At 31.4% G+C, this 14509-nt stretch overlaps 1 protein-coding gene across 1 annotated transcript in view; it reads right to left on the reverse strand.

Annotated features, from left to right (window-relative positions):
- The window catches only part of LOC129218454 (integrin alpha-9-like), an 88595-nt gene that overhangs the window by 24299 nt on the left and 49787 nt on the right, over nucleotides 1–14509 (reverse strand). The window contains exons 15-22 of the mRNA XM_054852729.1: nucleotides 11327–11484; nucleotides 10943–11100; nucleotides 9984–10121; nucleotides 8114–8196; nucleotides 4600–4822; nucleotides 3148–3311; nucleotides 2986–3061; nucleotides 560–661 (exon numbers count right to left, since the gene is read on the reverse strand). Of these exons, the coding sequence (XP_054708704.1) occupies nucleotides 560–661; nucleotides 2986–3061; nucleotides 3148–3311; nucleotides 4600–4822; nucleotides 8114–8196; nucleotides 9984–10121; nucleotides 10943–11100; nucleotides 11327–11484 (1102 nt within the window). The remainder of the gene's footprint in view (nucleotides 1–559; nucleotides 662–2985; nucleotides 3062–3147; nucleotides 3312–4599; nucleotides 4823–8113; nucleotides 8197–9983; nucleotides 10122–10942; nucleotides 11101–11326; nucleotides 11485–14509) is intronic.

Consider the following 14509-nt stretch of genomic DNA (forward strand, 5'->3'; position numbering starts at 1 on the left):
GAGGGAGGAGCTATAGGATCTTACCAACAAATTATTTGAAGCTACGGTTTTCTATGTACAATGTATGCAAAAAGACTTGAACAAAATTAAAAAGATACATTGATGTTTACTTAGTTTGCTCACTTTAGATATTCAAAGCTTGATTTTTATTTTTCAAGGTTCTGACTCCCTAAATAATAACCAGCAACCACTGGGTTGTTTATTGGCCAATGTATGGAGGTTACGTTTTGCTTGGAGGATATAGAAACGCTTACATTTAAAAATAATTTTTACTAAACAATTTTAGTTTCCTAACATTTTATGTTATAAACAAATAAGCAATAATATTGATGAAAAAAAGGTGATAATTTTGTGCAACATCACAAAATTTGTAAACAAATTAGCTCACTAATTTATAAACAAATTAGTGAGCAGTAATCTCAAAAAAAGCTATATGGATTTCAGTGAATTGGTTGCAGACAATGTTAGCCAAACAGTAATCTCAAATATTAAGTTATACTCATTCAGTAATGAAAACAAACATAAAAACATTTTGAGAATTACAGAACAAAATAATTACCTCTAAACTTGTAAAAGTCACAAATTCTTGACCTTGATATGATATTGGTACATATAACTCGATATCAACTGTTTGGACTGGGCTTGGGCCATGATTCGTAATCTAAAACAGTAAAGAAGTATTATTTCTCAACATACAATAAATTCATTGAACTGTAGAGTGTCTACAGTTCACACTCATTTTTGAACCATTGATGAAAATTAAGATAGTAAATTTTCACTCACACTTCATTTCACACTTCATTTTTGAAACATTGATGAAAATTACGATAGTAAATTTTCTAGAGACTAATAATCTATTGACTAGTTTTCAGTACGGTTTCAGGAAAGATAAATCTTGTGCAACTAATTTATTACATTTCTATGACAAAGTTACCATGGCTTTGGACAATAAGAAGCCTGTAGATGTTGTTTACATTGATTTTCAAAAAGCTTTCGATAAGGTACCGCATGTTGCTCTACTTAGCAAATTAGCTGATATAGGAATAGGAGGGAAAACTTTCATTTGGGTAAAAAATTGGCTGACCGGAAGGAAACAAAGAGTAGTTGTAAGGGGATATTATTCTAATTGGAGTGAGGTCTTAAGCGGGGTTCCTCAAGGATCAGTGTTAGGGCCTGTTTTGTTCATTGTCTTTATGAACGATATTCACAAAAATATTTCTGGGAACATGAATTGTTTTGCTGATGATGTCAAAGTTATGGGGACTGTAGAAAATGAAGAACAAGCAAATCAGCTGCAAGAGGATCTAGATCATATTACGGAGTGGGCTGATAAATGGGGCTGTTAATGTTGGGAAATGTCAAGTGCTACATTTAGGGCATGGAAATAAGTGTACAAGTTATTATTTGCAAGGTTCAGTCATTAGTCAGGCAGACAAAGTTACTGATCTGGGGGTCCTAATAAGTCAGGATTTAAAGTTTAGCCAACAGGGCAGCATTGCTAGCAACAAAGCCAATAAGATGCTTGGGTTTATCAATAGATCTATTTCAAATAAATCTAAAGAAGTTCTTCTGCCCTTATATAGAAGTTTGGTAAGACCCCATTTGGAGTATGCTGTTCAGTTTTGGTCTCCTTATCTTAAGAAAGACATTAATGTATTGGAAAGGGTTCAAAGGCGGGCTACAAGGCTAATAAGTGGACTTTCCCACTTAGATTATGATTCCAGGCTTAGAAGGCTAAAAATGTACAGTCTTGAGCAAAGAAGAGACCGAGGGGACATGATTCAGCTGTTTAAATTTATTAAAACGAAAGATGTTACGGGGTTAAAGTTTAGCACTGAAAACAGGACAAGGGGTCATTGTTTTAAGCTATTTAAATCTCAGGCTAACATGGATATTAGGAAAAATTATTATTTTAGCAGGGTAGTGGAACCTTGGAACAGCTTACCGGAAGAGGTGGTAATGAGCAAAGGAGTAGACAGTTTTAAGAGGGCCATTGATCTTCACTGGGGATTGTAAATTGACTAGGACCAGTCTAGCTGGGCCCAGAGCCTGTTGCTGGTCGTCACTTTTGTATTTGTATTTGTATTTGTCTACATAATTAAAAGCTCTGAATTATCTTAAATATGTGTTTCCTACTTACATACGATTCAAATTTAAATGCTTGCTAAATTATTTTTATTTAATCTTCTATACATGAAATTGGAGGATAAAAAAGCATATCTTGCATTTTTTTATCCACAGGAAAAAACTATAGTGCAAAAGAGTAAAAACAAAAAACAAAAATCAAAATTCTAAGAAGTCATGTTGATATATTTCATGTACAACACTTATGAGTATTAACTCTGCCTAACTGTAGAATGAAAACTTTGGACAGCATAAATTAAAATGGTTGCTAAATAGAAATACTGTGTATGCCTTAGTTTGGCAGTAGCTATTCTTTAACATTAACCAATTTATGTATTTCAAACATATAGCTATAGGTAACAAACTTTGGATACAATTTGAAGCAAACTTTAGGTTTGAATCAAATGGTTTCTTCTAGAGCTTTATTTTACTCATAAAATATTCCCTTGAATTTGTGCTGATTACTTTAATTTGCATCTACAATCCAACAGTTCCTGGTAACCCTGTACTTGTATCTTTGCACAACTTATGAGGCCTAGTTCAAGGCAGTTGCATATGAATGGCTCCCATCTTTAATTTAGAAATTTCAACAAGCTTTTTCTAGAATGTTGGTTTTTTTTTTTTTTTTTTTTTTTTTTTTTTTTTTTTTTTTTTTTTTGCTAGTGTAATAACTGAAGAGTAAAGAACTCAACAAAGAACTCAAGAATAGTTAATACTTTATTAACTATGAGCAACATCAATTTTGAATTAATGTTTTTAAATTATATTTTCCTTTCACAAGTGATAATTTTTAAGTAACAAAACTAGCTACACATTTTTAATAATTTTTTTTTTTTGTAAGAAATCTTAAGTTATACTTACAAAATATGTATGGCTTATAGACACTGGAACATATCCATGTGCTTCTTCATTGTAAGGAATCTGTTCCGAAGGGTTACTGAAATAAACACAATTGGTAAAAACTTTTTATTAGAAGATAATTTTCTGTTAAACTAAATATCAGAGGAAATATATTCAAATTACCCAGAAATGCTAATATCAGACACAGCTTTAAAGTTGATAGGAATTAAGACACTGTTGTCCTTAGGAAACACTTCTGTGCTCACTGTTTTTGCATCCAAAAAAATGAATATCTTCTTTTTAGCTGTTGGAACTCTACTTACATCAAGTTTGATTTGAATCTTTGTCTAGAGAGATAAATAATTTGGTGAAAAGCAGATTGAAGACAAGAAGTAAGTTCATTTTTTTGAATAGTTAATGTCCTGCAAAAAATCATTTTTAATTTCCTTTTTTTATGAAAACTCTTTCAACAATTTTCATATAGTATTAATCATACTTACATCACATAAACATTTGCTGAAGTACAAATTTTGAGTTGGAATGAAAGTACAGTCAACTCACGCTACAAAGCAATCTAACTTACATGTAATGGATATTATATGAATTTTCACGAGTAGCTCTCATGCAAAATCCTCGTTCAAAACATGAACTTTTTCGGAAGTAAAGCGTGAGTATCTGCTATTTGATTAGGCACTGTGATTTAGTACTTTCATCTCTAAAGCAATATAACAACTAAAAATAACATCCTTCACAATAGAGATGTCTGATTCACCAAAACTATTTTCACAAAAGCAGGAGTTTAACAAGCATTTTTTCTTATTCTTCTTTTGACAAGCTGCTTAATGTGTTGGCATGGTCAGAACCACAATCTGACTAGGGTCACAGTACCAGTCATCATTATCTTAACCCTACACAGTTATGATTATTTATTATTACAATAGAGATAATTATCATAAAAGTACAACACTTTATCTATACAGCTCATCATCAATTTTATCTATTTATAGTACTATACAGAATTATATTGAAGAACATTGCTCTTTTTAACACAGTATTTTTTCATTAGTTTATCAGAGAAATAGTAATATTTAGTTAGTTTAGTTAGTAATGGTTTAAAGCATTGTGAGGGATGTTCATAAGTGTCTAAAATAAGTGTAACAATTTCACAAAGTCATATTATACACATGTTTCATATTTCACAACAGAAAATTTTGGCTTCTACAAGCGGTCTTGGTTGAAAAATAGGTTGAATGTTTCATATTATTGTATGAATCTTTCAACGATGCAGTGAAACTGCTAATGCAGCAATTTTATACCATTAATGTTTTTGTACACATTCATTTATTTCCTCCTTACATGAAGAAGCAAAGATTATAGAATGTTTTTTTTTCACTAACTCAATGAAGAAGGTCTATTAAAGAATTTGGTTTCAATTGTTTTTACTGAAAGAAACAATTTCATACAATGATTTCTTTTAAAAATTAGACTGTTACACTGATCTTATGAGCAATGGAAAGAAATTAGTTTCTTTCCGTTTACAAACCTGTATCAAATATAGAGCTCAAAAAATTTAAATAAAATAACTATAGTGAAATTTACAAATAAAACTTAAATGAGGCAAACTACATGTCATACCTCTTTTCCCTTCACAAAAGGATTTCCCAAGTCACAAAATAAGCTTGCATTGCTTTTCTGCTTTTGTTGATCGCTCAAAGAGGAGCAAAAATCTTGATTAATACTAGTTATCTCTGTAGGTAGGCGTATCCATAATTCAGACAGATATGCTGGTTCTCTTTTGTTACTGACTTCTATAAGCAACGTAATTTTTGTGTCCCTTCCGATAATTAAAGTATTATCTCTGAAAATAGAAATCGAAAACTTCAAAAATCAAGCTACTGAAATGTATAAAATGTACATTCAGCTATAACTTAAGAAACACAATTGAGGACTATGTAATATGTAACTAAATGGAGTGCTGTTTGCCATAGTATTCACAAGTAGCCCAGTAAGCAAAAAATGTTTTCTTAGTATTGCATAAAGGTTCACATGTCAGAAAAGATCATGTTGTATAAATGCTGCCTCACTATTGCTATGTTACTGCATTTAAACTTTCACAAGACTGCCACAATATTGACTGTCAAGGTGTACGCCCATCTAAAAACAGATTAATACCAAGGTAGGCTGTGTTTGCAATGCTGCATACATATTGTCATGAGAGCATACATTAGTATGACAGCATGAAATCAGTCTTTAGACAAGATGTATTTGCTTTTGCAATCCTGCTTACATCGCCTGTTCCCATTTAATCTGCAAGACCTCTATTTTTGGAACCGTTAGTACTAGATACATACTTCGAATTGCAAAAACAGTTTTAAAAAAAGAAGCAGAGTTAAAGCATTAAAAGTTTGAAGCAAAAAATATAATGAGTATAAAACTAAGAAGACTAACTTTTTATATGGACCCAAGGTCTCATTATTTATGTCAGGGAAATTTTCTCCATTGAAAAACAATTCTAACACAAAAAGTTTGACATTAGTACAACAAATATTCACAGAGATATCAAATACAGCGTTTTGTGTCACACCACTTTACACTGACAGTCAATAACAACTTTTGGAAGGAAATCTAGTTGCCAACAAAACTTTAAAATTATATGTGCACTTACAGTTTATTTTTTCAAACAGCATGAGCATTTGTAGTCTGGTTTTATGCAACATAATTTAACATATGCCTTTTTTTTTCAATATCAATGAAAAATACAAATATTTCGTTTTTTTTTTTTTTTTTTTTGAAAACCTGTTTTTCTTCTGATATGTTCCTATCTCACCTTCTGCACAGTCCCTTAAAATTTTGAACACCAATACCTCCTTGAGTATTGGTCATAACGGTCTCAAATTTTGTGTGTTAGAATTATTATTCAATGAATATTATTTCCCTATAGATGAGTTGGGCGACATAGGGTCCAATAAAAAGTTAGATTTTCATATTATTTCACTAATTTACCTTTCAGCTTCAAATTTTCAAAATCATAACTTTGTACATTATTTTGACCACTTTTGCAATTGTTAGTATGCATCTAAGATTAACCATTGTGAAAACAGTGGTATTGCAGGTTAAACGGGACATGCTGTATATGTCATAGGCAAGATGTGTCTTTGCTTTTGCAGTGCTGAATGCATATTGTCTTGACAGGTTACATAAATATGACGGTGTGAAATCAGGCTCTAGGCAAGAAGTGTTAGCTTTTGCAATCCCGCATTGATGTTGTCATGACAGGATACATTCAGGGGCCGATCGAACCAAAATGATGCAAAAGTACTGGTAAAATTTGGTGCCCCTCTCACAAGAAAGTACATTTTCAGAGTAACCAAAAAATGGAAAGAACAAAAGAAATTAACCCAATTTTGGTGCCCCTAAAATTATTACAGCAAATTCATGTGTTAACCAAATCAGGTCCTGGATACATCAATATGACTGTAAAATCACTCTAGTCAAAGTCTGTTTGCTACAGTAAGGCAGCAAGCATACATATTGTCATAACAAGATACAGTGACACGACAGAATTAAATCAGTACATCGGCAAGGGGTTTTATTTATTTATTTTTCACATTATTTTTGCTCCAAACTCAAAAATAAAATTTCATTATTTAACTATCTCTGTTATTCTTCGTTTTTTCCCCCCTAGCTTAAGAATGTTTTCAAGGCTGACACCTGATTTTTCAGTTTAGCTTGTAGACTTCTAAACGATGTAAAGCCCTTAGAATTTTTTTTGAAAATCATAGAAATTACCTTGATGTAGTATGGTGTAATACTTGATTTATTTTTTAATTTATGCTTCTTACAGTATTATAAAGATATAAAATGCCTACATGGAAATTGCCTACAATTTTTTATTGCACATTAAATAGTAAAAAAAAAAAAAAAAAATCAAGTAGATTTCTGAGTGGATGACAGCAGTAAAAATATTGCCTGAGCAAAAAATTAATTTATTTTAAAGAACAACATAAATAGTGAATGAGTAAAATTTAAACTTACTCATGAGCATGAAGTCGTTAAAACAAACTTTTTATTGATAGTAAGAGCCTGTAGTCAGCTACGTTTAGGACCGAAAAAATTTATCTTCAGTCAATTATCGCACATTGTCTGTGACACGGCTTGTCTAGCAAAACTACATTAATAAATAAATGCAGTTATGAGTCATTCAAAAATATTTCCAAAAAAATAATTTTCCACGCTAATAGTTAAGCAACTGACTGCTCACTGAAGCAATAATCAGTCCACGCGATGCGGCTTCGAGTTTCAGACAGGAAACTACTAGAAAATTACCAGAATGAACAATGGATAAAATAAACTTCCTTCCTTTTTCTATGTATGTGCAACTATTAACTAAGATTCACCCGTTCTATTATCTACTAATTATTCTGGTGGCAGCAGCATGAAATCAATGTTATTGCAACTGATTATTTTTAATACTGATGCTAATAACATGTACGCAGTGTGGATAATGCAGCAGAAAATCAATATTAAGTTAGAAAGATGAATTAAAATATTGCAAAATTTACTTCATTATAGATAAATCAATATGTATGCAACCTTATAACAAGATTAAAATATTAATACAAACCCTGTCAATGTATTTTAAGGCTCTGGCAAGGTTGCTGCAATAAATTTTGCTAATAGTCTGTGGTCTGGCTAAATAATACAAATTGCCTACTAAACAACTTGATTTTGAATTCAAGTGGGTATTAGATCATGTTAGGCCATCGATTGTAACACTCAAGTAAAGTTTATTTCTTCTTATTTTTTAAATTCATGCTAGTGTGCTGTATACCACTCTCACAAGCTGAATGATGAAAATCATGTTATAAGTACTCAAGTTTTCATAATATTTGAAAAAGGACATTTATTCCTTGTTATGCTTGTTTGAAGGTGGTTTGAGCTAAATATGAATTTGGTACCAAATTTGTAAGGAAAGTTTTACATTTGTTGATATATTCCTTTACATGCTTGGAAAAACTTTGAATCAACAGGACAAAAGGAGACAAGAGCAAAAAATGTTTTAGGTGATTGGAGCAGATGGTGGTAGACTGTACAGATCGTAGTACTCAGGTGAAAATATTAAGAATAACACAAAAGAGTTAAAACTCACTTTGGATCTTCCAGTATTTTTGCAGTTACAACTAGGTCAGAAAAACATTCATCAGTTTTTCCACATCCCGTTTGGAAAGTTACCTAAACATAAAAAAAGGAATATAATTAACATTCCGGATCAAAAATATTTAAAATATATATTTTAAAAAAAATCTCAAATTCAAAAGAAAAGTGCATCTTTTTTTCTGACTTTTCAATAAGACAATTATTAGAATGTCAGTCAGTTGTGCCCATTTTTCCAAAGTAATATTCCTCTTGTGTATTGTCAACAACTAAAATTAAAAATGTTCAAATTAACTGTTGTCGAAAGTTGTAAATAAGAATTTGTTTGGCTAAACTTTGCAATAAGAATTGTTCTTCATAAATATTTGGAAACAGAGCACAATATAATTCTTACAGCTGAAACGGAAGCGCGTTTTAAAGTAAAAAGAAATTAAACACTGGAAATTACTAATGATGAACCACAATGAAAAATATTTAGTTTTAATAATCACCAATTTTTTTTTAATCTAATTTTTTTCACGGCAAAATAGCAATAAAAGTCCCCCTCTCCCCTTAAAGAAGTTTAACTACTGTTTAAGAGATCCATATGCATTCTTTTACTGCAACTGTACAATATCCACTATATATTAAAATCTGTTCGCGTCCCTGTCTGTCTGTCTGAAGATCGATCTTCGAGAACTGCTGGGAATCGAGAGTCAAACGAGATACCGATCAATTCGAAATTTTCCAAAGAAAACAATAGGACCAATCTCGTAATTGTGCGACTTTAATTAGCGGAGATATTAATTAAAACGTTAATTAACATAATGTTATTCAGGAATTTTTATTTCTTTCCTGTTGCCATTTTGCATATGGGTGAGCAAGTAAAATTCTAATAATTCTTTTAAAAGAGATTTTTTGGCTGCTGTCCAAATCTTAAAACAACGTTTCCATCCAGAATTTTTATTTTAAATTAGTCTAAAATTGGCTGCACTATTCGGACATAGCCTTTATTTTATCGTCTGTCTTTTTTTAAAATTTTTACATTCAAAGTTCTTAACTCTTTTCAGCATAGGAAAGTTGTTTCTTTAGCTATGTTTATTGATTGTAGTGTAAGTTTATCATTCACCGGCCTCATATTTTGGTACATTTAGGATGTGCGACTAATTATGTTTATTTTGTTGGACCTTTTCCCATCAAATGGGTGAGTTTTCGAATTGTAATAACTATCTTTTTCCTTCCTGTTTCTGTTTTTGAAATACAGTTTGTATCGTTAAAAGAATATGTTAAATTAAGACTTTGAAATTCTTTAAGTGAAACAGAGTTGAACAAAACAGATTGTTTTTAAGGATTTTAACTAAAGCTAATTTGGAATCTGATGACTTGGTATTAAATTAATGCTTATTGGTATTTATTTAGTCTTGGTGCTTTAGTTTCACGTAATCAACCAAAAAGTGTGTGTCATTTTAAGTAAAAAGCTGATTGTAATTGTACATAAATATTTTCGATATAGTCTATCAGATGTAATTCATTTTAACGTGAGCACAGATTATAGTTAATAATGCATATATTTTCATCTTTTCTGCTAATTGAAAATGCTCATAACTTGTATCATTGATAACTATGATTAACGCTAAAGACATTTTTGCCAAAAATATGCTCTACTGGGGTTTTGAAACCTTGCATTACGCATATTTTTTTACTCCTTAGCGCTTTAGAAACTGATGTCAGAGTAATACAAAAACAACAATTGGACATCTCTTTCATTTTTTAAGTAGCCCGTGCAACGCCGGGCACGCAGCTAGTGGTGAATTATTTGTTGACCATAAGTACTTCACAACTTCAGATTAAAATCTTAAAAAGATACAGATTACATTATTACTTACGGCAGAAGTAATATTTGTGGGAGACTCGGGATGTATCACAGGAAATGATTTGTTGAAATGTATGTTATTGTTTGCAACCTCCGACAACTTGCAACTATATAAAATCTGAATTGGAGTTATGACATCTTTTATACCAGGCTATAAAATAAAATCAGACAACCATTAAAATAGTGCAACAAATATAATCACTTTAAAGTCAAGAACCTAAACAAAGGTAAAACAGTAAATCTTTAAATGCAACTTTTCTGATATGAGAGCATTTATTTATCCTTTTTCGACTTAAAACTTCAAGGTGGTCTTTTGTTAAATAAGTTTATAGCTTTTCTGTTATTAGTAAATAATAGAAGCTATGAAAATACATTAATTTCTGTATATATATATATATATATATATATATATATATATATATATATATATATATATATATATATATATATATATATGTATATTGCTGCCTCAGAGCAATATTAAGACATCTAATCCCAGAAATAATCTAAGATATCCTACTGTTGCTCTGAGACGATGATATACTGAGTTCCAAGGCAGTCAGTATTAATGCATGAGATGTTTAAAGAAAGTATCTGCTGGTAGAGTATCAGTATATGCTGCCTAGTATCACTAGAGAACCTTGAAAACAACATTATTTTTCTTGCCACTGGTTAATAAAACATCCCCTCTCCCAATTTAAACTTGATTTTAATACTATACCAATATGAACTTCTCACAGTGATTTAAACTTTTTGATTGCTCAGTCTTTTTAAATAGTAGAACACTTATTTCAGCAATATAAAACTAATGAAATTCCTTAAAAATAAAATCATATATTTGAAGGAATTGTTTAATGAATTTTTCATTTTAAAATACTTAAATCATACCAAATTTAATGACTTTAATCAATTTTACAAAAAATGGATTTATGTTTAGACTTATTGGGAAAACTTTATATATATGATACTCACTTGAATAAGTAGCTCATTTGTTATGCAGTTATTTTCATCAATTACCAGTTTTGACTTTTGTTTGAAGACAGAACTTCTGATTCCATTGTGAATAAAAAATCCTCTGGAGGAAATCAAATTTTGAGCTGCATATTCAATGAAGACTTCATTCTCAAATTCTAAAAGAAGGATAAAATATTTAAACTTAGCATCTATAAGGTTTTTTTGGCAACAAATGAACTAAACTTAGTATAATGGCATAAAGCAGCAGTCATACTGAAAATCACCTAACTTAATAAAAAAAGCAAAGCTACACTTCAACTAGATTCACAGAATTATTACTTTCACTGTTATGGAACAAATGATTCTCAAAATGAAAACAGATATGAAATGATAAATGTGTACCTAATGAGAGTGGAGCATGCTTTCCTCTGTAGCTTAGGCAAATTGTAACATTTACACAAGATGTTTTCTTTCCTTCATATTCACAGGAAGTAATATTTGTATTCAGTTGTTTCGGATTAAAAGAAATTTCTGGTAACACTTGAACAACTGGTCGGGTTCTGGAAAGAAATGTAATTTGCTTAAAATTCTATCAACATTCAAGTCTATTCGTTTTTTTTTTTTTTTTTTGAAAATTATTATGATTCATGAAATTTTACAGCAATAAAGTCAATAATCATCACTTAAATGTTAAACATTAATACTAAGTCAGAAGACAGAGCATCCCAAAAATGAATACCAGCTTAGTAAGTAAAATATACTGTTACAACAAAATATTTAGGCGGATAGGATACATCAGCAATGAGCATGATATAAATATTATACCAATCTTACTCTTGTTACGATGTGAAGAAGCTACACAGCAACATTGATTGTCAAAATATATGCAATGGTGCAGTAATGCAGTCAGGATTTCATTTTGGAAGAGAATCAATGAAACTTATATGTACTCGAATTCAAATTTTCTTATGTATACAACAGGAAAATTATGCAAAAATTTAAATGGTAGTTTTTTTTTTTTGAAGGCAAGGTGCATGAACTTTGAAATAAAATAGAAAATAAATATAATTATACACAGAAACAAGCTATGTAATTGAAAGCGCATGTTTTGGAGTAACATGGAACTGCTGTATCACTACATAAAATTGATTTCAAGATGATTTTCATTCCAAAGCTCACAATTTGATGCATTGACTAATTGAAGAATTACACGCTATTCAGAAACATGCCTACAAAATTTAATTACTAACTTGTGCATTTCACTTCAAACTTGCCTATAAGTTTAATTTTATTCATCAACTACTTATATAATTCTTTAAGATAAATTGCTCTTCTAGCCTAGCAATACTTTTAATATGTTGTCTGGTTATAAATGAACTTGGAATATTTGTTTGTTAAATTAGTAATTTGACGTTGCAGTAAAAAAAAAACAAAAAACTTCCAATTCAGTATTTTATATATTGGAATTTTAAATTTGTTTAAGCCTATTCTTACATATGTTCTTGTTCATTAGAAGTCATCTTGATGTGAGGTGGCATTTTATTTTGTTAAATTATTTAAAAAACAAAAAACAAAACTGCATAACCAAAAAATAATAAGGAAGACATTTTTCATCTTGCATTAATTTGCAAATAGAAAAAATAAATAATAAAATTCATCTTTGTGTGAGCAGATATCACTATAAAACTTGAACGACTGGGCTATTAATTAATCTTGAAGAATAGCAAAAATGTAAATGAATGAAAAAAAAACTTACTCAAGAAGTGAAATGAATGTTTGAAAATCCTAGCTGCATATCACATACAACCAGTGCCTTCCACATTTTAGAGTGGAAAAAAAAATCTTTCCAGCCTTTTCGATGGTAAAGCTAACACGTTTGCCTAGTAAGCGAAGAAAAATCGACTTTTTAAAAATATCTGACTGCAACTTATTATTTTTTTTCATGCAATGATTTTGATCTACTTTACAAAACATTGCAACAATTGCTCAAAGTGATTCCGCTACCGGATCCAGCGGCAAGTCGAAAAGATAAACAGCACCATGGTAACAGCACTAACAATGTCGTTGCCAAAGCAATAGGTACAAATAAGTTATAATACTCAAGGCAATAATAAATTCAAGGCAGATAAACTATTTTGGGAAACACAAATGTATGAAAATGCGATAAATGTCAACGCAAAAAATAAAATAATAGTTCTAAAGTAACTAGAATATCCAATATGCACTATGTGGATGTGTCACTGTGTTGGCAACGGCGTCATTATTTGAAGATGTAACTCGGAAGTTGCGTTTTAGGGCCGTGGTAGCCTGATCGGTAAGGCATTGGACTCGCGGCCGGAGGGTCTCGGGTTCGATCCTCGCTGGTCGAAGACCCACCGTCGTCATTAAAGGGGACTGGGCGACGTTAAATATGCTCGTGGTCTCAATGTCCTCCAAGTGAAACGATACCTCTGGGGGTGCTAGCACCAGGTAGCTATTAGCTCTTGGACTAGTTCTAAATTCTCATTAACTGTTCGATCCGGTGATGGTGCTGCTATCTATCGGTACATAAAATAATGGAGGCAAGGCACTCAGTATGCAGTCCTTGACATAAATACAGTTGAAGTCAATTGTGACTCTGAATAGGAATAGGAAGTTGCGTTTTCATTGTTGTGTGTTTACCAGTAAGATGTTAATGGAAAAGAAAAATACATTAATGCTGCGTGACCAAGTACACGAACTCGAAATGTATGTTACCAATAAACCGAAACTTAATTAATGCTGTGTCATAAATGGTCCGATATTGACAATTTATTTCTCAGTAGTTGTCGGTTGTGTTTGGGATTAAACACAATGTGAAGGTAAGATCTCAATATTCAAGAAATTGTAAGATCTTTGATGACTGTTAAAACTTTATGCCAGTTTATGTACTGAAAGTAGAAAGGTTATTGTATTTTGAAAGTTAAATTTTATTGATATCTTTAACTAAGGTAAATTTCTTGTAAAATATCACAAATTAAACGAAATACCTTATTGTTATTTTACTTCCAAAAAAGGAACTTCTCTTACGAGCCCAGTAGCTATAAAAATAAGTCAACTTTGATTTTTTTTTAAATAATGTATAATGTACAGTGGACTCAAGCTACAACGCGATTGGACATACACGAAATGGCTATAACGCGAGTTTTTCCAAAGTAACGAATTTTAGGCTACATTCGGAAACAGACTCCGATGCCACCGCAAGCGGAAACGATCGAGTTCTAATACGTTTTATAGTGGGAATCAACCGTTTCGACCGCTTTTGGTGGGCACCGGCGCCTGTTTCCGAATGTAGCCTTAGAGTTAACGTGAATTCCTCGGCCGCAACATAAAAATTTTGGACGAGAATCCTTAGGTTTAGGTATCGACTTCGCGGTCTAGGAAGATTGGGCGCCGAGCATATTACACGTCGGGAAAGTTGGGCGCTGTCGATTGGATGCAGGGGCGGATCTAGAGTGGGGACATGGAGGCCATGGTCCCTCCCAAAACCTTGTAATTGTAGGATTTTTTTTTCAGTAGAAAAGAAAAGTATGAGAAGATAACAAAACTTAACACATGTGTTTTACT

This window comes from Uloborus diversus, chromosome 3, assembly GCF_026930045.1.
Source record: "Uloborus diversus isolate 005 chromosome 3, Udiv.v.3.1, whole genome shotgun sequence".
Taxonomy (NCBI): domain Eukaryota; kingdom Metazoa; phylum Arthropoda; class Arachnida; order Araneae; family Uloboridae; genus Uloborus; species Uloborus diversus.